The 23,727-nt window shown below is 43.9% G+C and overlaps 1 protein-coding gene across 5 annotated transcripts in view; it reads right to left on the bottom strand.

The window, feature by feature from the left end:
- Nucleotides 1–2,156: 2,156 nt before the first annotated feature.
- mtmr4 (myotubularin related protein 4) overlaps nucleotides 2,157–23,727 on the bottom strand; it is a 68,160-nt gene continuing 46,589 nt past the window's right edge. For all 5 annotated transcript variants that reach the window (XM_050040244.1, XM_050040245.1, XM_050040242.1 and 2 more), the window contains 15 exons: nucleotides 23,153–23,235; nucleotides 20,419–20,585; nucleotides 19,472–19,568; nucleotides 16,615–16,728; nucleotides 16,305–16,504; nucleotides 15,034–15,162; nucleotides 12,847–12,958; nucleotides 10,870–11,065; nucleotides 10,368–10,553; nucleotides 9,616–9,786; nucleotides 8,941–9,095; nucleotides 7,257–8,730; nucleotides 6,985–7,095; nucleotides 6,758–6,846; nucleotides 2,157–3,926 (listed from right to left, as the gene is read on the bottom strand). In XM_050040244.1, coding sequence (XP_049896201.1) covers nucleotides 3,749–3,926; nucleotides 6,758–6,846; nucleotides 6,985–7,095; nucleotides 7,257–8,730; nucleotides 8,941–9,095; nucleotides 9,616–9,786; nucleotides 10,368–10,553; nucleotides 10,870–11,065; nucleotides 12,847–12,958; nucleotides 15,034–15,162; nucleotides 16,305–16,504; nucleotides 16,615–16,728; nucleotides 19,472–19,568; nucleotides 20,419–20,585; nucleotides 23,153–23,235 — 3,462 coding nt within the window. In that variant the 3' untranslated portion in view covers nucleotides 2,157–3,748. The remainder of the gene's footprint in view (nucleotides 3,927–6,757; nucleotides 6,847–6,984; nucleotides 7,096–7,256; nucleotides 8,731–8,940; nucleotides 9,096–9,615; nucleotides 9,787–10,367; nucleotides 10,554–10,869; nucleotides 11,066–12,846; nucleotides 12,959–15,033; nucleotides 15,163–16,304; nucleotides 16,505–16,614; nucleotides 16,729–19,471; nucleotides 19,569–20,418; nucleotides 20,586–23,152; nucleotides 23,236–23,727) is intronic.

The raw sequence follows: 23,727 nt of genomic DNA, 5'->3' as shown, positions 1-23,727 counted from the left end.
AGCTACCTCATGGATGTATAAAGAGAACTGGATACAGGGACAGAGCAGGGCTTTGTAGCTAATTTGACAAAGTGGCCAAACTTTTAGGTCTGTCATGTGACACCACTGGACCTAAAGACTTTTTCCCATAGACGTTCATTGTGAAAGAGATTTGTAAGCAAGCTCATCGATTTTTGAGACACATCAACTCCAAGTGCAAACACTAAAATAGCCCTTATTTAAATCATTCTGTCCAAAAAGGTGTAAAATTTAGGAGGTTAGGAGGTGGGGTTAAAGGATGTGGAAGATCCAGGTAATTTTATACCTGGAGATCAAACTGTTTAGACTTCATGCGTCACCAAGCAACTTTCATAGGAATGAGTATGGCCCTGCCTCCAATGCTGTATCCAGTTCTCTCTATACATCAGTGGTAGGGATGTCAGTGGTTAACCATTAATCAGTTAGTCATGAGAATATTTTTGACAGGTAATGAGCGTCAGTCTATAAATTAATTTTGCTACTCTTCAGGTTACTTCACTGCACACCACCTGGATCTGCTGGGACCTAGCTAGCGGCCCCACCCATGCAGTGATGACCACCAGTGTTGCTGCAGAAACAACATGCCCACTCTGCGGTCTCCAAGGTGAGCAAGCGGCTTAGTTTTGAACCTTAACTCCCCTCTAGCATCGTGAACTAAGTTATGCTGTTACTGCTAGCACTGTTAGCGCCATTAGAAGTGTCAGCACAGCTATTGGTGCTACAATAGTTAACAATGCTACAGGGGATTTGGGGCTCAACTCCATAGATGGTCCATCTCGGTGTGACTCGACGTGTTTAAACTGCTAATGGAAATGCAAATCAACATGATATGGTTTGACTCGACCCAGCCAAAAGTGCCAAATGGAAAAACGCGATGCGTTAGCCTCATGATCATCTGATCCAAAACCATATATCTAATAGACCCAAGCCCTTCGGAACAGTGCCAGGCTTTGAAGCCAGTTTGACATAGTGGCAAAATGTGGAATTACAACTTCCAGGTCCATCACATGATGCCATTGGGCCTAAAAATACTTTTTCCTATTGACTTACATTGTGGAAGAGATGTCTGTAAATTGGTGGATACATTTTTTGAGCATCACAACACCCACGAAATGACTCGTTCCAAAATCAGATTTTGATCCATTCAGTCAGACAATATTTCTCAAGTCTAGAAGAGCTGAACGATTAACTCATTTTCTTCTCCATTTAAGTTAGCAGAGCGCTAAACTGGAACTTATCCATTCAATCCACAAAGTCTCTAGTGCGCCTGCTCTAAAGGGCCCAACGATGCAGGATATCCAGGTAATTTCATACCGCGGCTATTGAGCAACTGTCATAAAAAATATTCAGACGGTCTACTCATATTTTTTTAAACATATATATATTTACAGTAATCAGCCAAAACATTTAAACCACTGACAGGTGAAGTAAATAACTTTGATTATTTTGTTACAATGCATTGGTCTGCTGGGAAACCTTTGGTTCTGGCATTCATGTGGATACCACCTGACATGTTCCACCCACTCAAACACCGTTGCAGACCAAGTACCCCCCCTCATGCCAACAGTATTCCCCAATGGCAGTGGCCCCCCAGCAGGATAATGCACCATGCCACACTACAAAGACTGTTTACAAATGGCCTGTGGAGCGTGACAAAAAGCTCAAGGTGTCGACCTGGCTTCTAAATTTCCCAGGTCCCAATCTGCTCAAGGATTCTTGTGATGTGCCNCCATTTAGTCCAGTGGGTTGTGAGGTGGAGTCACGGCATGTGCCACAGATGCTCATTCAGATTGGGATCTGGGGAATTTGGAGGCCATGTTGACACTTTGAGGTCTTTGTCGCATTCCTTGGGTCATTCCTGAGAGATGTTTGCAGTGTGGCATGGCATGGTGGGGGTACTTGGTCTGCAACAGTGCTTGAGTGGGTGGAACATGTCAGGTGGTATTCACATGAATGCCAGAACCAAAGGTCTCCCAGCAGAACAATGCATTGGAACAAAATAATATTCGCTTCACCTGTCAGTGGTTTTAATGTTTTGGCTGATCGGTGTAAATGTATATGTATAAAAAATATGAGTAGACCTTCTGAATATTTTTTTCCCAGAGCGACATGCAAATAAGGAACCTTGATAACAGATCCATGATATAATCTTTTATTTTAACCCATGGGATTTAACTTTTACAGTGCATTTCTTTACAACAATTATTCATTAAGTGACAGGTTTTAGCCACCACTACGGATCAGATAACTATGTATGTTACATGTCTGAGTTCCATTCAAAGATTTTGACTTCATGAACACCGTGTGAAAAAATCCCAAATATTAGACCACGGATAACCACACAGGTTAACTAATTCAGTGACATCCGATCATCCGTTGAAACGGTTAGCCTCGTTATTGAACCGAGCCATCTGTTAATCTTTAGTTGTCTCAATGTTATTAAGCAGCTAACTATCTGTACCAGTTAAACATACAGAGAGGTGGCCAATTAGAAACCTGCTGCCATCCAGAAGAAAGAAAAAGGCTTTAAAAATAGACAAAAACAAAATATGGCACTATTGTCTCAAGGAACAACCAGTAGACACAAACATAGATTTTTTTTAAAGGGGGCTGTGGCCAAACTCCCCTGAACAGAACGAGAAACTCCAAGCACTTTGTTCAGTCTTTACTGCCTGTTAACAATCCGAGGAGGACGCATCAGTCAGATGGACATTCATTCTCAAATATCTCAGCAGAAAAACCTTCCCTCTGCGACGTCACTAAATACCCACAGTACCTTCAAATGACATTGTCTCGCATCAGAAGTAGACATTACAGAAAACTGTTGTCTCCACACGTTACTGTGTTCTCTTCCTCTTAACACATCGAGCACACATTCCACAAAACAAACAGCATGGCATCGATCCGTCCACACACACGTCCCCCAGAACGCATAATGTTGCAACATGGCTATACTGGAGAAAAGCATTGATAAAGACAGAACCACATTGACTGTGCATATACATAATTTTTGAAAACACATTGCAGCAATGAACACATATATACGACCCACCGAATGCACGTGAACATAAACTCGATCCAGTTATCCATTACATATTACATTCAGGCTCCAAGAAAAAAGATGCAATGACAAAGTAAACAGCAGATTTCTCCCTTTTGCTCAAGTTTGGTCTCAAATTCCCTCAAATACACAACAGCTAGTAGTGCACAAAATAAGAATACAAAATTAGACTTTTAAATACTGTAGCAGCAATTCTTTTCTTTTAAAGTTGAAAGCCTCCAGTAGTACAGGCAAAGGCTTTGGAGTCCCCGACACATGGAAGGGTGAGCGATTGTCCTCTGAAGTGCGAGACAGTGTCTGTAAGGAGGGTGCAGGTGTTTGGTACTAAAGGTGGGTGGACAGGTTGGAGAAGTGACTCGGACAGGGCGCCGCGTGGAGGCAGCCGGACGCTGCAGTGCTCCAGGCTGAAAATGTCTTTGAACAGAAGGGGGTTTGTTCTGCAGGAAAACCTCCCCTGCTGACACACCTCCATCTCAGACGTTCCTCTTCTCCGCCTCTCAGACAGTCTCACAGTGCATCTCCACTCTGAAACCGAGCCTCCCAAAGAGTAACAAGTCCTCCTCATCTTCCCAAAACCGCAGCAGGTTGGGGTCACAACGGGGCGCTCGGCTCATCAGTCCAAAACGAGCAGGACAGAGCCGAGGCGGGCCATGTTACACGACGCTTCTCTCAGCTGGAGGCTGTGGCGATGGCCTTCTTGAGCTGCTGGCTGCGGATCTCGCGGGTGCGGGACTCCAGGAGCAGGTCGTGGCAGGTGTTGCAGACCAACACCGGGTCATACAGCTGCTGGTCTGGGATGGGCAGCTTCAGATGACAACAGTCTTTACAGAACACGTTGCCACAGTTCCTGAAGATGGAGACCACACAGAGAGTTAGGAGAGAGCACACAGCAAAGGCTTCGCTCAGACTGCAGAGTGATCAGATTTGTTTCTCAAATCAGATCTTTGCAAGTGATCAGATCGTGTGTGTTCAGACAACACTGACCTATCTGTGTGGGTCGCTGTGGTAATGCGTGTCGGCAACTACGTTCCTAAGCTGTTGATGAAGCTTTTCAGCTCGGAAGCATGAGAAATGGAGGTCCATCATTTCGTCCTCCAAACAAGTCGCAGTGCAGAACTCCTCCATCGCACCAACTGAACTCCTCCATAGAGCTCTGCTAGTAGCAGCATGGATTCTGTTCAGCACTTCCGCCACTTTGGATTTGACACCGTCATGTCGTGTTGGAAGTGTCGCAAAAGACACTTTTGAAATACGATTTGAGCATCCAGAGTGTCTGGACTGACGCGCATCTGAAGAAATCCGATTGCCGTCACATTTTAAACCACCTACAACTGTGGTTTGGATCCAATTTGCAAAAATCACATCTGATGTGGTTTTTGCGGTCCAGACTTTCTACAGGTATCAGAAACTTTAATTTAATTCTTTTAAATTTTTCTTTGAAGGTGAAGTATTCCTTTAACTTCCATGACTTTATAGGATGAACATGTTTAAATAGTGACATATGCAGAATGTATCTGATAGTCAGCTACTTCTACTGCAGCAAACAATTTGTCCATCCTCTGTATTTTCAGAGTAGTGCTCTGTCCGTTATAAATTTCTCTCAGTTTGGGGACGACTGTCTCAGCGGAGCATATAAATAATTCTCTGGCTAACTGAGAGCCTTTCATTCTGAAACCATGGGCTGAAACTAAAGCTTGGTTTATTGCTTTGAAAATACAAAGCAAAGTCTGTGTTTGAATCGCAGGCTGCTGCTTTGGCAGAACTGTGCTGCAGCAACATAGTGCCAGGAGATATGTGTATATAAAAAACTCCAAAAAAGCTCTGCTGAACAAATGTTTATTATATCTGATGCTTTGAATGAGTGAATACACAAATCAGGAGGCTGTTAAACCTGATCCTAAAGCAGCTACTGTTAGAGACAAGGCCTAGAAGTTTGAAGGAATAGTTTGATGAAAGTTAAAACTGACTCTCATGTCTGTACATTAAATATGAAGCTAGAGGCAGCAGCCATTAGTTTAGCTTAGCACAAAGACTGGAAGCATGGAGAAACAGCTGACTTCCAGCACCTCTGAAGCTTACTGCACCCCAGTTAACCCAGTATACATCTCCCTCGTAACAACATGATGTTTTTGCAGTGCAACCAGCTCGCCAGGCCGGCCACGTCATCCTGTTTCCACTCTTTCTAGCTTTCTAAAGTCAAGCTAACCTGCTGTTGGCTGTAGCTTCATATTTATGTACAGACATGAGAGTGATATCAGTGTTTTTATTTGACTCTCAAGAAAGCGAATAGCGAGAGATCTTCAAAATGAACGAGAACTACTTTAGCTGATCGGTCAATGAAGAGAATTTTTTTATAGACAATTCTGATGATTGACAGGATTCATTAGAAACCGTGCCGATTACAGATTCTTGAATGTTTCTTGCTTTTCTGTATTTAAGTCATTAAATGAATAGGTTTCTGAAATTTCACTTCATACTGAGATAGTGGTAACTGGGGGCTGGGTAACTGGACAAATATAGCTATAGCTATCAGCTATCTGCGATTGATTGAGTTGTTTTTCTGGGTGATTCTTGTCATTTTATTTTGGTAATTTTGATGGTCTGCCTCAGAACAATGACTGAGAGCTGCTGCTGCTCAGACACAGTGGTAAAAATCAGTGTGTAGATGAGCAGGTTTTCACATCTAACTCTGGTTTGGTTGAAATAAACCCTTAATTCACAGAGTTGGTGATTATTGGAACACTAGAAACACGAACCAAGATATGAGTGGGTGAGTTTTATTTTGTTTCTGTTGAGTTTAAATGAAGTGTGTTTGACGATAAGTTACAGTTCACAGTACACACTAACAAGAATCAAGCTGATTTTGTGCCAGATTCCCCTCTTCTGACAATCGTCAGCAAAGCACTGCTTTGTTTGATGTTGTCGATGTATGTTAAGTGTGATTTTTACATTCCCCATCTGCCTGGAAGTCTGTTCTGCCCAAACTGATTTCAAATCGCAAGTATTAAACATGTTCAGTGTTAGATACGATCCAGTGTCCTATTGTGAAGGGCTCAGGCTTTAACATGTACAGTACATGTTCACGCCGTCTCCACAACTTAATCCATGTTTTTAAATGTTTTCTTAGTAATTTTTCTGTACAACGTAGTGCAAAAACTAAACGCTACATCCTCCTGCTTGTCATCCGCCATGTATGTTTTCTCTAAAGTCATGTTTGATCACGAGAGATTTGCGAGATTTGAGAGTCAGGACTTTGGTTGTTCGTGAATGGAATCTGTTAGTGTGCGGTGTGACGTTAAGGCCAAATCGTTGCTCTCCACGAACTATATGAATAAGACTGTTAAATTTATCTTTACATGTTGTGATGTGTAGGGTCTGTTTTCAACATTTTCAACATCAGCTAAGATTTGAAAAATCTTTTAGTGGGGGCCGTTCTCAAGCTAGCTCAGTAAAAGAGCGATACAACAACACAATCTAAATTTCATTAAGTGTTTATTGATAAATAGAAAAACTTTTTTTTGACGGTTATTGATAGTGAAAGTGTCTGTTCAATGGGCTTTTATATACAGTATATGTTTATACTTAACACCCATGATTTTTTCTCTTCTACCTTTACATGTGTGACTAAATGTGATATTTTTGTGTTCTTGTATTTATTTAGGTAAGAAGGACACCCACCTGCAGTGGTGACGTCTCTTGGCTATCCAGAACTCACAGTCACAGTTGAAACAATGGGAGGCCATGTGGTCCGGCACCCACCTCGTGACCTACACACACACACACAGACATCTCTATCAGAACAGTGTGCTGTTATCAGAGGTGCTCCTCGTCACACAGGTGAGGGGGAGGAAGGAAGGTGATGAAGCGGAGTTATTTTAGACAATGAAGCAGTGAAAGATGCTGACCTCTGTGTCCTTGGGCTCCACTCGGTCCCAGCTACCCTCAGACAGACGGTCCTCGCTGTGGGTTGACAGAGAGTCCTCTTCATTACTGTTGTCTGACTCCCGCAGACACGTCTGAAAACAGCGAGAAAAGGGCGAGATCAGAAAACAGATGGGACTGACAGAGGACAGAACACTTCCTGGGGATTATCAAAAGTAAACATTTACGAACGCTGCAGACAGAAATAAGCTTCTAGCACTGGGCATTAACGTCATCACTGGGAAAAGCTACTCACGATGTCATCCTCGTAGTCGATGTCTGGCTCCGAGGGAGGGGTGCCATACTGTTTACTCTCCAGCCTCATCTGCAGCTGTCGCACCTGCTGCCTCAGCACCTCCACCTCCTGCTTGTAGCCCGCCTCGATCTGCCGCAGTCTCTGCTGCACGGCGTCCATGGGCACCGGCAGCCCGTCGTCATCCAGGTAAGCTGGGGCCTGGGGTGGGGGAGGGGAGCTGGATGCGGAGGGCGAGGAGTATGACACTGGCAGGAGCTGATGGCCAGCCAGGGAGTAGCTGTTGAGGGCGGCGGCAGCAGCAGGCCCACACATACCAGCATAGCCTGAACTCCTGGCAGCAGACAGCCACCCAGCCTGCACAGGGCTGCTGGGACAACACAGAGCCTCTCTGCGGCAGCACTGGGAGCCATTGGCGATGGCAAAGCCCTGGGAGCGGAGCAGCTTACTGGCAAGTCGACGACTCTGGTAAGTGTTGTGCTGCAAGGCCCGGCTGACGCCAGAGTGGCTGCCACTGCTGCAGGCGGACTGCACCAGACCCTGGACGCTCTCCCAGTGGGCGCCGAGCAGGGACAGGTCTGCGATCTGGCTCTGGGAGATCAGATGGCGAGCTGCTACCTGGGTGCAGTCTGCAGGAGCTGCTGCAGCTGTGAACACACGCTCTCTTCCTTTCACTATGTCTGTACTCATGTCCTCTCTCTCCTTCTGGGGTTGGGGTGACTCAGGCTCATCATTCAAATGATTCTGGGTCAGATGCTGGCTCACAGTGGGAGGCAGGGCGGGGGGAAGCTCTCCCTCATCTGTGAGAGTCTCTGTGGAGTCCTCCATGGGAAGGAGTGGTGTGAGCTGCTTCAGAGCCAGCAGCTCTGCAGATGCTGGGAGGCCATTTGTTTGGCTGTCACTGTGGCCGTTCAGCAGCGAGGTGGGTGTGGCAGCTGCAGGCTGAGTGCCGTTGCAGGGGAGAGGTAAGCACGGCTCTGATTTATGAGTGGGTGACGTGGTGCTCTCAGCAGTCCTACAGGGGCTCTCAGCCTCCAGCGGAGGTGGAGGTGGAGGGAGTGGAGGGTTAGTGATCTGAGGCAGAGCCTGTTGAAGGACAGGAGTGGGGAAGGGAGTGTGAGTAAGTGTGACGTCCTTACTGAGAGGGACAGGGGGAAGGGGCAGAGAGGGCAGGGGCTGTGTGGTGAGACAGGGCTCCTCCTCTGTGTCTTCACAGCTCTCTGAAACTGGGACACCCTCTGGGGTCTTGGCAGGACTCTGGTGTAGAGGTTCCCCCTCACTGCTGTCCAGTCCAGTGTCGGGCGTGACCTCATCAGAGACGTCTGCAGAGGTTTCCTCCGTGCTTGGCGAGGGCTCCAGGGTAGAGCGATCCTCCTGGCAGTGCTTATTGAGATTTGGGTCGCTGGATGTACGTGTCAAGGGCACCCCGTTCTCAAAAGCTGACAGCAGGTTGTCCATGGAGCGAGTCTTGGGAAGTCTGGAAATCAGAAATACATAAAAAGGTTTATTTTTTCCCCACAGGTGCCGAAATGGCAATGATGCAATTCTCTGTTTGGGACTCTAGAGGGCGGTGTTGCTCTCTAACATAAGGGAATTTTGAATCAATGTATATCTCTGTACATGGACAGCTACAAACATTAAGCACAGATACTGAGTAGCTGATCAGATTTGCATCAAACAAACACACCTGTCCAGGGAACGGGAGGTGAGTTCGTCTCCGGTGACATTCGGGGGGAGGTAGAGCTCCATAGAGTCGTCCACAGCGGTGCAGGGGGAGGAGGTGGGCAGGTACACAGCCGTCCACAGCTGTAATGCTCGTGTGTGGCAGACTGGCTGCAGCACCTGGCAGACAAACAAGACACGAGGATCCCAGACGATCAATATACAGTAATGGTGGTGCCTGTCGGTGCTGTTCTACCACTGCTGTACTGCTGTGGAGGGTTTACTATGACCTTTTCCATACTTGTCTTAGAGGTCAAACACAGACTATCAGGGTTTAATCTTCAAGTTAGAGTCATGCTTTAAATCTCTGATAGAAAAAACAGTTTGGGGATGAAACTTAAAGTTAAGTCATATTAATCATTGATAAAGCAGCTTACTTAGAGTCTGGGAGGTTGAGTCTGAGAGAAATAAAACTAGCAATCTGCTGAGTCACTGTTCCTTTAAAGGGACAGCTCATCCCAAAATCAAAAATACATATTATACATATACAAGTCAGTCTCCTCAATGACTAAAAGGCTCGGTGGCTAAAAGTAGGAGGCAACCCCCCGTTATTTCTGTATTTAACTTGTGGCGGTTAATAACAGTATAATAGTAACAGCATTATAACAATGTAAGTTACAGTGTCAAAAGAGGTGGGTACCATATCATGACTGGGGATGTAGAGGAAGTTCTGGAAGTTCTTGTTTCCGTTGCGAAGCAGGGACCACACAGAGCAGGTGCGCTTGTAGATGTTCCTCGTCTCCCTCTCGCGAGCGTTGTTGCACAGGAAGGTGCCATAAAGACACGAGTACGTATGCTGCACCAGCTTGACCTGGACACACGAGGGAGATGGAAGATGAAGTCAGGCAATGATTCAGATTCTTTATGGTTTGATAGTGCTCTGCTAATTCGGTGTAACAGCTCAATGATGTGAAACACCACCTGACAACAAGATTAGTTGTGGTTGTAAAACGACAGTGTATATCAAGTTCAATTATAAATGAAAGTTTTGGAAGAATATGGGGCGCAGTAGGATCATCTCGCTCGGAGCAAAATCTCAAAAAATGATGAGATGGATGAAACGCACGGCAGCATGTGCGAAGAAACATTTTTTCTGTCTTTCAACACTTACAGACAGTATCCCATCAATATTTCTCTGAAATACTGCACAAACAACCCAGGGGACTGATTTCATAATTAAAGGTTAATGTGAACGATAATTTTTGCATTTTGTTACGCAGAGCTTTGATATTATAATGAGGGAATAAAGTCAGTAAATTCGAGGGGGGGTAATTTCTAAATCTCATAAGATCCCCTGGTAATATTAGTCCCAGGTGAATATAGTGACAAAAAACGTATATAGTAATTATTAAAAGAACAGAGAGAAGTAAAGAGTGCTGTACGACCACCCACCAGGAAGGCCTCGTTGAACTCAAACAGGCAGGGGAACTGTTTAAGCAGCTGGTGAACACAGTCCAGCCACTGCAGGAAGACGGGACACTGCTCGCTCACATCGTCAGCGTTCTCCTGGTGGCCGCAGCGGTCCCCAAACTTATGACCGTAGTCCAGCCACTCAGTCTCTACAAGCACCTGGAAACCCTGTGGACCACAAGGTAGTCAGTTATGGAAGTGCTAATACGACAGTGCAGCAAAAACTGATTCAGCATTACAGTCTGATAACATTGTCACCATTGACAGTAGAATAATTCAGCAGAGCAAGAGATATCTACTTTATTCCACTAGTTATTCTTCCTTGTGAAAACCTGGCACCTATGTACCCACAATGCAACTCGACTGCTGACAATTCAGTTTCCTGTAAACAGACTTTAATGTGTGAAATTATTTCAGTTATAACAAGTGTATCTAAAATCCTACTGTATGCAACATTCTGTGGTCCAACTGTGCAGACTCTCACCTCTAGTGTCCTGTAGTAGGGGTCCAGCAGGACCTTGGAGAGGGCTACAATCTGGGGGGTGCGGTCCCACCCGTCCGAACAGTGCACCAGGACAGGACGGCCCTCCCTCTCCACCGCCGAACACACCAGAGTGGCTGCCTTCAGCATGACAGACAGGTGCTGCAGCCAACGGGTGCTCTCAAGTGCCGAAAGCCAGCTGGAAACACCAGAGGTGACTGATCAGATACGGATAAATCAACACAGAGCCTGTCCCGACTGATGATGTGGTCTGGAGCCTAGATTTGGGGTGCTTCTCAAAGTCAAGGATGCTTCCCTGGTATTTCCAAGTTGGGTACTACAAAGGCTTGGCAAGACTCCTGCCAAGCATTTGAAGGACAAATAATGGAACAGTCTAAAGAGGGTTCGGGTGTGCGTCACTGACACTGTCCCGTCTTAACTTCCAGTTTTTGAAACAGCAAAAGAAATGTGCTTTACACATTCATGGTGATAACACATTTACAAGGACACTGAAGATACTTGCATTCAAATGCATTTTGCACCGTCATCTCTTCGCTCTTGTCCTGTGCCATTTTTTAAAGACAAGCACAGTCAAGAACTGGCGATGCATTAGTGCCCTCGCCTTACGAAAGTCAGAATAAACTTTAAACTAGGCCTTGTATATCAAGTTCAAGTGAAGATACAGTGACAGGATTTCATGCCTTTTTTCCCAGGAGATTAGATTACAAAATAGTCTGTTCACAGGGCTCTCAAAAAAAGCTTTTTGGCGACTACAACTTATTCAGACATACGACCACATAACACCAATTCTAAAATACCTACACTGGCTACCAGTCACTCTGAGAATTTACTTCAAAGTCTTGCTGCTCGTCTACAAATCACTTTGTGGCTCTGGGCCCACATACATCTCTGATATGTTTGTGCAATATGAAACTCCCAAGAACCCTGAGGACCTCTGGGGCGGGCCTACTGCTTGTTAGAGTTAGAACAAAATACGATGAAGCAGCATTTTGTTATTGTGCAATGCAGACCTTAAACAACCTCCCTGAGACATTACACAAACCTGACTCTGACCACTTTCAGACCTAAAAGCTTTCCTGTTTTACACTGCATACTCTACCTTTTAATTTATTTCACTTGACTTGTTGTACCTCTTGTATCACTGGCTTGTACTTTGTAAATGAATCCTTTACGTTTGTTGTATCTTTATTACTCTGTAAAGCACGTTGAATTGCCCTAGTGTATGAAATGCGCTGTGCAAATAAAGTTGTCTTGACATTTCTTGCCTCAAATTTGATCATAAACAGATTTTGGTAAAAGTGACTGAAAGTTCACTTGCATCTTTAGAAATCGCCGGACAGGACTGATGCATCGTGTGCATAGGATTGAAAATCCTTGAAAATTCTCTGAACAAATTATCCTAGACATTGACATAATCCTTCGGCGGGATTTCGATGACATAGCATGCAGCCATTTCAGGATCCCTCCTTGACTTTGCGAAGTACCCGTTGCAACATCAACAACCTCTGGTCACTCTGGGTTATCTTAGGTTGACGGGGTTGAGAGGAGGAAGCCTCTGACCTATATCTATGGAGGCCTCCCTGTGTCAGTACACACCTTCATCAGAGTAACAACAAGCGTCAAAAATAACACGGTGTGACGTCATAGCTGGGTTAACCTATGCACTGTACATACAACCGCACATGTAATACATATACAGTCACAGATGTAAACACACTTGTAAAGCATACACAGCTGGTAAAAACACACAGAACAAACGGAAACACACGTCTCTGCTGTCGCTGTGTACAGACAGACAGCTGGCTGGCCCAGCATGAACAGGAATGGACTGTGGCAGCGTTCCCATCTCTGTGCGGTGTTGCTTACTGTGGCCATTAAAGGGGGGGGGAGGGAAAGGGAGAGGGCGGCACCGATGAAGGCAGAGCTGCACGGAGAGTAAGGTCAAACAGATCGACTTACTTTCCCGGATCGGGGATCTGACTGCAGACGGTCCTCAGGGCCTGAAAGCTGTTCCGGATGGCGTGGATGTTAGCCATTCCCATGAACATCACCTCACAGTTGGGGTAGTACTCTGAAAACAAACAAACATAAACAACACTGATGAAGGTCATCAGACATAAACAACACCTAGCTCGTGTGATACAGTAGCATCATGTGTTCAGATGTTGGTGTTTGCTTTTATTATCTCAGACAAACAGAACATTCATGGTTTTGAGCAGTGAGACCGTCACTGGTGGCACGTATCATTTGCTTACTGAATATCATATGTCAAAGTGGACATTGACATTAAATTTGACCTCTGCAGAGTGAGGCCCCCGAGACTGCATGCAGAGCAGCACCTTCTTAAATAGATGTGTGGAAAAGCAGAACTGACCCACTTAATACTAGAGATGCAACGACTGCAATTTACTTGGCTGTTTCCGATTTCAGATTTTGGCCGATTCTGGTTTCCAATTTTTTTAAAAGTCTGACCTGCCAATTCTGATTTTCCTTCTCTCTAAGACAGCATACACAAACATTTTTGTAACTTTTCTTCAATGGGAAATTCAACTGTATGTTCATAATAAAACATTGACTATTGAATAACTTTTATAGTTCCTCAAAAACTGCCCCAGGTGTTCATCAAATCAACGAATCATTCAATGCCCATAATCTTGCAGCTTTGGACTCTGAAAAGCAGAGATGGGAGGAGGAATTTGGAGAGCAGATATCGGAGGAGGTGTGGCATAAAGCTATTCAAAATATTTATTCATCCTCCATTTGTCTGAGACACACTGTTTAAGATTGTACACTGACTCCACTGGTCCAGAGCAGTGATATTGATCCAGTCTTCAGCCACTTTATGTCACATGTTCTGGTCATGTCCCAAACTATTTCATTTCTGGGATTTAGTATTTAAAACTTTTTCAACAATGTTTGGACGGCTGGTGGCCCCATCTATGTCCATGGCAATATTTGGAGTAACTCGCTCCAGTAACTTGGAGTGCTCACTTCTGGCCTGAAGGTTCATCCTGTGTAATTGGACGGACTCTTCACCTCCAACATACGGACATTGGATTAAGGATGTTATGTATCATTTACAGTTGGAGAATATCTGTTGTTTTATTTAAGGATCCACGTGGCAACCATTTTTAACTTTTGTGGCAAATATGGCAGCTGAAAAATTGTAATGAAACACACTATACTCCCCTTCTTATGTCACACAGGTTAACTGATTTGTCGTTGTTTCCCCCTTTTATTTTTCCTTTCTTTCTTCTGTATTGGATTTTACTTTGACTGGTCTGTTTGTTCCTGTGCTGATGGGTGGATGGGGTGGTCTTTTTGTCCTTACTGGCTCTGTGTTTGTTTATTAATACTCTGTATATCTTTATTTAAGTGCCAATAAAAATACCTTGTTTTTAAAAAAAAAAAAAAAAACTGCAGCAGGTTCTAGGACCTAATCTCACTCTTGTCTTTGTTCAGCCATAGTAACCATTAACTCACAACTCTAAGAGAGACCAGGAATAAAACAGTATGCCGTTTCACACACAAGGGAGTTGAAGAGCGAGTCTGGTGTGTGTAGCTTCGCCTACCCTCTTTGGTGGACCAGCCACTACTGGGTGTTGGAAAACACATTGCTTACTGTGCAATGCTTGTTTTTTTTCCCCTGGAACACCCAGTTCATAATACAGCAAATATAAGGGCTTTCATCACCATTGTGTTACCTTGTTCTAATACCTCGTTAACATATTTACATTTTATGCACATATTATATTAGACTGTTCTGAATACTCTGTTTCTAGCTGTTTATTTCTAGTTTGGCTACAACCTGACAGATTTCTTTACACTGCTATATGTAGCTACATGCTAACATCAGGGAAACATGAAATCCTTCCAAATTTTTCATACGGAAGACCCACAAACACTGAACAATCAGAGCAGACTGGGCTTTTTCGGGAGGGGGGCTTGAAAAGACAGATGCTAAAATGGAGCGTCTCAGACTGAAGGTGAATACAGGTGTTCCAGTACAGACAGTGTGAGGAAAATAAAGTGTTTATGTTACAGCCTGTCGACGTGTTCTGGTAGGCACTTAAAATACATGTATGAATCTGAAAATGAAAACATTAGGTCCCCTTTAAGACTTCTCAAATGTTTGGTCGCACTAACCTTCACACTCACAGCCTCCGCCCTTGGCTCGGTTGGCCACTGCAGCGGTGTATGAGCGAGCATCCAGAATCAGCAGCTTCTGTGGCACAGTGTTGTCATCGCAGCCAGAGCCGCCCGTCAGAGAGGAGTCTGGAGAGACAGGCAAGAGGACAGAGAGATGATATTTTACTGTTGTGAGTGGACAGTGCTATGTGAATCGAACTGGCACAGAGAGGAAGAGAGAGAAAGTGTGAAAGCAGAAGGAGGCAATCAGAGAAGCGCCACAGACATGATAAACAGAAACTGACTCGATTTGTAACCTACTGAAAATCAATATCTCCTTCTGATGACACTGCCACAGTGTTGCTACAAGTAACGATCACAAGTCAAGAGACCTGCTTTCAACCGTGGAGACAGACGAGTAATTACTCCGAGGCTGCAACTAAACTATTTCTCTCTGCACTCAGTCAGTTCATGTACTTTGCAAATTGACATATTAGGCCCCATTTAGATGATCTATAGCACATAGTCTAAAGTGTATTTAGGACAAGTCCAAGTTCACTTTGTTTTAGTGCCAAAACAAGCACGAGAGCCTTTTTCTCAGAGTCGCTCTTAATGGGGTGTCACACAGCAGCTCTTTAGCTCTGCTCTGCTCTCTGCTACATTCACATTTTACATAATGTCAAATAGCAATACGCCAACAATTCGACTGACAACACCTCACTTTAAGACCTACACATCCTTGGGGACACAGATTGGCACAAGGACATTTGCTGCTTTCACAATGTGGTGCTGGCCGTGAAAATGACAAATGCCTCGGTCTGAAACTAACAATTACCACCTAGCATCGTGTGTAAGATAGGGCTCATCAGAGTTGTTTAAGTTGCACTGACAGGTGTCCCACTTAAAGATTTATATAACTAAGCCTGATTAAAATGCATATTAGATACTGCATGCACTTGATTTTAATTTTTGGAGCATGTAACCAGTCAGAAAGAGGCGCATAAATGTAATTTATTGCTAGGGGTGTTAATTAATTTTAAATTGGTGACAGTGTATTTGCTGATGAAGCTCAATGTAAGCAGGCATAATTGAAAATAGTGTATCACTTGGCACTTATGTTAAGCATCATTATTTGTTGGTCGTCCACTTTGGAAGTAAGAAAATTAATGAGACATATAAATAATGGAAATTCATGTCACATTATCAGCCTGAATTCAAATGTATTCTCGAGAGCTACATTGCTCCAACAGTGTACGCAAAACGTAAATCAATAAAAAGGAATGCTTTACCAAAATCACTGTCGGAGGAGTCGGGAGCTTCCCCGCGTTGTCGGCAGGCTGGTGCTCCACAGGTACCCTTGGCTCCCGAGTCCATCTGACAAGCCTTAGCGATGGACGTCACCAAGTACTCATCGTCCGTGTTTCTCCAGCCCCACCAGCTAATCTCCGGCTGGCTGCAACGGGAGATCACCGCCCCATTCTTCTGGTGCCTGGAATTCAAGGTCACAGAGTCAGTAATCCCAAGTGCAGATCTTAATATCAGAAAGGAAATGCTGTTGTGCATGTTGGTGAAACGTGTGATAGTGTGTATGTGACCCACCTGTAGACCACCACGGGGATCCTCTTCCAGGACCTGAAGGAAGCCACACTCTCCAGCTCCTTGTCTGTGATCCAGATTGGAACCAGAAGCTTCTGCGGGTAGCTGGAGCAAAGCCTGTGGACAGGAAGGAAACACATTACTTTTATAGAGGAAGGTTAAATGCAGTTTATATTGCTGGAAACATTAGATGGCCATTAAGGTTTACTCCAGGGAAACGGAAGTCCTTGGAATACACATTCAAATGACTTCCCATTTCCTGAGAAATACAATAACGGGAAGACGGGAAAAACTAGTGACATTCTGGCCGTAAACTAAATAGATGGATACGTACAAAATGCATATCACTACAGAATACACAAGATCTTTACATCTTCCCACGTGGATGCAAATCTTGGAGCTGGCAGGGATGCAAAACTCAGCAGCACAATGGTAACTTCCTTTTGGCCCACCAAGTTGAGGGCTCTGCCATCTAAGTTCTGCTGGCCCTACACCAAACAAAGTTTTAGTCCTTTGAAAGTCTTTTCTAAGTCTTCCAGTGTATGGTAGGCATCAGGCTAATACAACCCAATGTCCGCCTCCAGCTTTGTGCAGAAAATAGAATCCATCTCAGCTTAATAGAATGACTTTGAATACACCAAATAACTTGGTTTAACAAATGTACTGACAATAAAACACTGTCAATTCCTTCCATGTTCTCAGCAGACAGCTCACAGGCAATAAAGTCACCATCTCACGGCTTCAGCTAACTGATAAAATAAATGGTGTTCTTTTGCCTTAACAATTATTAATACCACCAAATAATACAAAAATGAAGTCAGGTTAGTAACCCATACATTTAAACATGTTTCTCTGTGTTGCATTTTAGTGTTACTAGAAGTATGGCCGATGCGTTCTAACTGTAGCTGAAGATATGCCTTAAAAAGAAGGAGCCAATTTCCCAGGATTTCTGGGATAGCGCGTTCCTGCTCCCAGGACAGAAAATGTCTAATTTTGAGGGGGGAAAAAAACCCATTTACATTTCATTAAGGCTTTGAGTGACAGGATGTATGCGGATAGTGTCTTCAGCTTCTCAGTCAGAGCCACTACTTGCTAATCCACTGTGCCAGCCTCTCAGCCTACCTCTCTGGCTCCAAATAAAGACAGCGACAACCAAAAGGCTGAACCTGAGGCTTCAAAATTGGAGTCCACAAACCAGTGGATGACGTCATGGTAGCTACATCCATTATGTTTACAGTCTATATGTGTTCCCAGCCAGTGCACTCGGACTGACTTAACACAGAGTCTATCAGTGAAAAAAAAAAATACAAGACCCAAACAAAATAATACTCTGAGCTGCAGCAACATTTTTAGACAACACAAATGTTCTGGTTTTCAGGGTCACACTACTTCATCAAGAACGCTCAGCTCTGAGAGAGAACAAATCACACAGTGCTACAGCCTGACTCCATCTGCTCTCCTCCTCTCTCATGATACTTCCCTCAATGTCTGTTCACCTGCTGACTGAGGAGTGAAGGGGAGACGGAGACAGTGTGTGCATGTGCGTGTGTATGTGTGTGTGTGTGTGTGTGTGTGTGTGTGAGCGAAATACTGTGCTGAGTCATGGGCCTCAGCAGGCTGCAGCGCGTTTAATTAGCCAGTTGTCCTGTGTGTCTTTCTCCCTCAGCAGGATGTGCTCTCTTGGGCCCTCCGAGCAGACTGACCTTTTTTTTTTTTTGGAGTATTTATTTGTCCAGACAGCAAAGGAGACAAAAGAGTCGGACACACAGGTACACATACACACACATGGTATACCGCATTATTTCTGCTTGAGTGAGTGCTACAGTGTTGTTTATTTGTCCATGTGTTAAAGGTTAACTTCAGTATTTTACAACCCAGACCCTATTTTCCCATGTTTTCGTGTCCAAGGGACTAATTGGTTTTTGAAATTGGTCCAATATTGAGTAAATCGCTGGCCAAACAGCCCACAATGCAAACACTCAGGGCATGTTGCAACGTCAATGTACGTCCACTAAAAGTGCTTGTTTTTGCCACTGGCAGGCTTAGATTGTTATTTTAAGTGTCTGACAACATTATGGAAAGGAGCCCTACAGAAATAGACCTTTTTGTTAATGAATAAGATAAGTTTTGTTTAACCAGAGACAGCCCCAAAAATGCCAGTTCCTTTTTGCATTGTACCCATGGATGTACAAACAACTATCAGCGGATTACTTGGAATAAAACTTAAAACGTAATAATTCTCAGGTAGGTGATGGCAGGTTTTATTCCTATGATTTCTAAATGGAGTTACTGGTGTTTTTTTGTGATGGACATCCGAGACTATGATTCCCCTTGAAGTGTAAGTCACACTGAATCTAAAACTGATTACATAAGGACTATATGTGTAATGTCTGTGTATTCAGTGTACTCTTGCAGTTTAATCCAGCCTGACAACTATCCTCCCCAAATGCAACCGTCATTTAAGACAAATTCAAAACTCCCATTTCCTGGCAGAGTTCTTTTTTAAGATTATTTTCTTGGCCTTTTTAATGAGAGGACAGCCAGGGGCGTAAAGGGGGAGAGAGAGGGGACGACATGCAGGAAAGGGCTGTGGGCTGGAGTCGAACCTGTGGCCGCTGCAGCAAGGATATTGCCTCTGTATATGGGGTGCCTGCGGCACCCACTGATCGACACTGTGGTTAGGGCGTCCCTACTCCGGCCTGATTCAAGCCCTACTGTCTGTCGCAGCTCTCACAAAACTTTTTCTAACTTTGTCACTCACTATTCACTCTCTTATCGACCATCATGACTAGTACAGTAGTACAGCTATCTGCAGAGACAGAGGTGTCATGCTATTTATGGTAATTTATCTCTGACATACTTGAAGTTGCAGTTTATGTCCGACACTCTCCAGACGTTCTGTGTGTCAAAGCTCATCCTCTTCACCTCCATCTCCATTCTCTGACGCACGTGATCACCTGCACACACACAGAGCACACAGGGAGGAAATTATTTTAGAAGTATTAACATTTTAACAAAATATGAAAGCTGTTGTGTAAAGGGGACCTTTATGCTTATTTTCAGGTTCATACTTGCATTTTGGAAATCTACTAATAATATGATTACATGCTTTAATGTTCAAAAAACTTTATTTTCCTCATACTGTGTGCTGGAACACCTGTATTCACCCTCTCTCTGTATTGCTAAGCCCCCTAGTCTGCTCTGATTGGTCAGTGTTTCCAGGTCTTCCTTATTTTGTATCCGCAAACTTTCTGTTGTTGCCATTACACAGAACAGCCAGTTCAACATCTGCCCGGTTAGCACAAGTTACCACAGCAGCTAACATCCGACACCGCTGCTGTTAAATGCTCCCAACAAACTCACACCAACACCACAAAGGCTCGACTGCTGTTAAATCCCTTACATTACACCCTTGGGATGCTAAAAGTTAGCACTGTCACTGTGTGTGTGCGGGGCAGGAGGACTCTAAACGTCCCTGGGGCAGATCTCACACTCCTGCAACAGTTGTCTCATGATAAACAAAAAGAGAGCAGGCCGAGGAGGTGCTTAGCAAAGCAACATGCTATGCGCAGGTCCACAACAAAATAATTTAAACAATGTCCAAACTTAATGATTAACGGTTATTGATCGATTACTGAGTGTCGGCTATTGGTCACAAAAAATTAGCATCCCTAAAACAGAGTATTCAGAATGGTGTGAAGTCTGAAGTTTAATTTTGTTAATGTTTACTTCATTATTTGAAACTTAAGTCGAGAGTAATATGACATCCGAAACTGTAACAGTACTGATTTTTGTGTGTGCGCGGACCTGGGCGACAGAGATGAACGTGCTGGTCTTCATCATCAACGCTGCCTCCCAGACACCAGGCATGATAGGCCAGGGCGAACAGGTCCTCCAGTCGGGACGGGTGAGCGATGGCCCGGTTCAGACGCTTGACCCACTCCTGGCATTGCTTGAACGTTGCAAAGTGGCATCTGTGGAGAACCCAACGCGAAGATTAGAAAGATGAGCGAAATCCAACAACAAAACATCACGTTACAGCTTCATGCACTGGGGACTGGAAGGAAGACACAACAAGGAAAACTCATTCTTCAGATGCTCTGTGATTCTCCAGCCTTGAAGCAGGAGTAATAATGTAGCTGCTTAATGATGAGGAACCGAGACGCCGCTGGCACATCTGCTGCTGAGAATCTGAAGGCTCCGCTGGTTCTGAACTTTACAGATGTCCATGAACACATGAGGGTATCAGTCTGCTGTGAAATTAAAGCAGGCCTCCGTCTTTTTATACTTGAAACTGTTTCTAAGCAAGTGTCCGCATGCTAAGTGCTAATTCACCAGCTGTTTGATCTTATTAACAATGAAGCAATCACAAATTAAATGAAATCACCAGATACAACAGTTCTGAATGCGACAGAGCAGCACACTGATCACTTTAAAATACAATACAACAATAAATGTGCTCATAATTTAATTAGCTTTTCAGAACAATTTACAAAACAGCAACTGATTCCTAATCTAGAATCTTTCACTTTGAGATATTCTGCAAAAATGACTGCTACTAAAAAACAACTTAACATGTTTGACACTAAAAAAACATCATTATGTAGATTCTGTTGCATTTGTTGTTCTATTGTCCATATGCTGCAAGTTTGTGGACCAATATCCAAAACTGGCTGAGGCCACTCAACATTTATTTCAAAGGGTGGCTCTATTATTCATTATTTATTTTTTTGAGGTTTTCATATCCTTTTCATATCCTCTAAAAACATTTTCAGCGTTACCCGACATAGGTGTCAGCATGATGTCATTGCTACACATAAACCCACATACTGCTGTGGACGCCATGTTTGTTCAGTACTGAAAATCACACATGATTGAGTTGGCAGTAGATCAACAACTCCTGTGTACTATGAGGTAAAACTACTCTTTCTGTCAAAGGAGTCTGGTGGCTTTGAAGAGAGCAATATACCTATTTCAGTTCCCTGTTGGAAAGGGCTGTCTGAAGACAAGGTAAAGTGGTAAAATAATCTAAATATGGACACTCAAAGTGATATTGATTTGTTTTTTTAAGGGGGGCTTTTCTTAGCTGGCTGAAATAGATTTTGTTGGAGCGCCCATCCACAGCCACCAGACTCCTCTGACAGAAACAGTTGTTTTACCTTGCAGACCATAAGAAGTTGCTGTTCAAATGCTGCCTTGATTGGTTAGTTTGTTTGTGTTATTGTGGCAATCACAGCAGTACATTGCTTAGCTTCTGTGGCGGTACTCCGGCCTGCTTCTCCGAATTGGGGGACGTGCCGATCACCATCTACTGTAGGTAATACACTGATTATGAATCTCAAGGTGTCTTCACTTGGTTAAATAAAGGTGTAATAATGATAAAACAGCGCCGTCTTCTACCTCCAAGCTCAAATCTTTCAAGCTAACACTGTCCTCACTCTCCATGCTTACACCATCAGCGAATGGCGTTTGGGGTGGGGGTGAGGTAGGGGGGCATCAGTGCTGTACCCAGCATTACTACTTTTGGCAAACGGCTGAGAAGGAGTTAACACAGAGCAGAGCGCATGTGAGAGCCACTTAGGCACAAAGTAATATTGGATAAAGTGTTTCTGTTGTCCAGTATATGCAATATGTTCTGCCTATATTTAAGTTCATGCAACAGTTAAACAACAGTATATGGACAGGTTATGTGTATTTTAAGATTTATAAGTTAAAGGTTTGCAATTTTTGTGTTCTGATGCTAAATGCAGTAAAGTATACTTTTTGTTGCTTTACGACAGTTAATTGGGCTTTAGGGCAACTTGCCGCACGTGCGCAGTGAGGACAACCATGTGTGCAGCTAGGATGTAGAGGAATCTGCATAAGCGTGGATTGAAATAAGTTTTTGACCGTGTATAACGTGCATAACGTGTGTAGTAACGTGTGCAGTAAGCAGGTGACAACGTGTACAGTTTGGGACTGCTTTATACTGGTATTGGACCAGGTTTTTTTTGTGCGTCTTCAAATAAAGCGACATCAACGTTTTCCCTGCCTCCTGTGGACTACTTGTGAGTAACACTGGGTTTCTCAAGAAGAGTGGATTACTTAATTGAACATGGGTCAGAACTAAAACAACTTACTGCAGATTAAGTGGACTACAGTAGCAACTTGGACCTTAGTAAAAAAGGCCACTACAGCGCACATGGACCAGCCCTTAAACTGTGAGGACACAAGACATGATCTCCATAATCAGTGATGTCAGTAACTCAGTAGGAGAGGAAAGGATGGAGGAGCTAGAATGGCACTAGAATTAAATGAATATCATTTTATTACTGCTGTAAGAGTTGCAACCTTTTACACCTGGGAATACTGATTAGCAGTTGAGTGTGGTCGTGTGTGTAGAGTGTATAAATTGTCTCCTCACAGCCAGCCAAACTATTATATTATTCAACACGTACCAGACCACTGCACTGTATTTACTTTTGTTAATAACTGCATCAATCTGCCTGTAGGGTTAATATGACGGGTTTAGTGTGTGAGTGAGCTGCTCTGATTACTGTACCTGACAACTTTGGAGTCTTTGCAGATGATGTGCAGCTGGAACATATCTCTGCTCTCCACACTCTCTATGAGCCTCAGAGGCACCTGTAGGGGGAGACAGAGCGCATGTGTGATCAGCCTGATGGCCCGCTGTCAAAGCAGGCGGCACATCTGCAAAGAGGTTACCACCCTCTGGTCTAGTACATACTGATCCCAGGCTAGATACACACAGTACAGCTTTAAGCCCACTGCAGAGGAGAAGAAGGCCTGTGCGGTATTTTAACTTTGTCTGTTAACATCTGTTATGATACCAAACAGCAGCTACAAACGTGGCTCTTTCCACAGAATTGTCCCCTCTGCTTTCTAAGCTTTCAAGTTATCCTGTTGACTAAGGTGTTAACGATGCTGCTGCTAAGATTTACAAAATCACCCACGCAACTTCACCTCTGGTCAAACATTTGTGCAACAGCACTTTGTGCACCCTGTATGAATAAGAAAATATGATTTCATTTCACTACCTCTTCTCTACTGATGGTAACAGCACATGTGGTTTAATACTACAGGTCACAAAGTTCGGCTGTCATTTTAATAACAAAG

The sequence above is a fragment of the Epinephelus moara genome, chromosome 3 (assembly GCF_006386435.1).
Source record: "Epinephelus moara isolate mb chromosome 3, YSFRI_EMoa_1.0, whole genome shotgun sequence".
Taxonomy (NCBI): domain Eukaryota; kingdom Metazoa; phylum Chordata; class Actinopteri; order Perciformes; family Serranidae; genus Epinephelus; species Epinephelus moara.
Note: the sequence above shows the minus strand (reverse complement) of the source record. Positions and strands in the feature narration are given on the sequence as shown.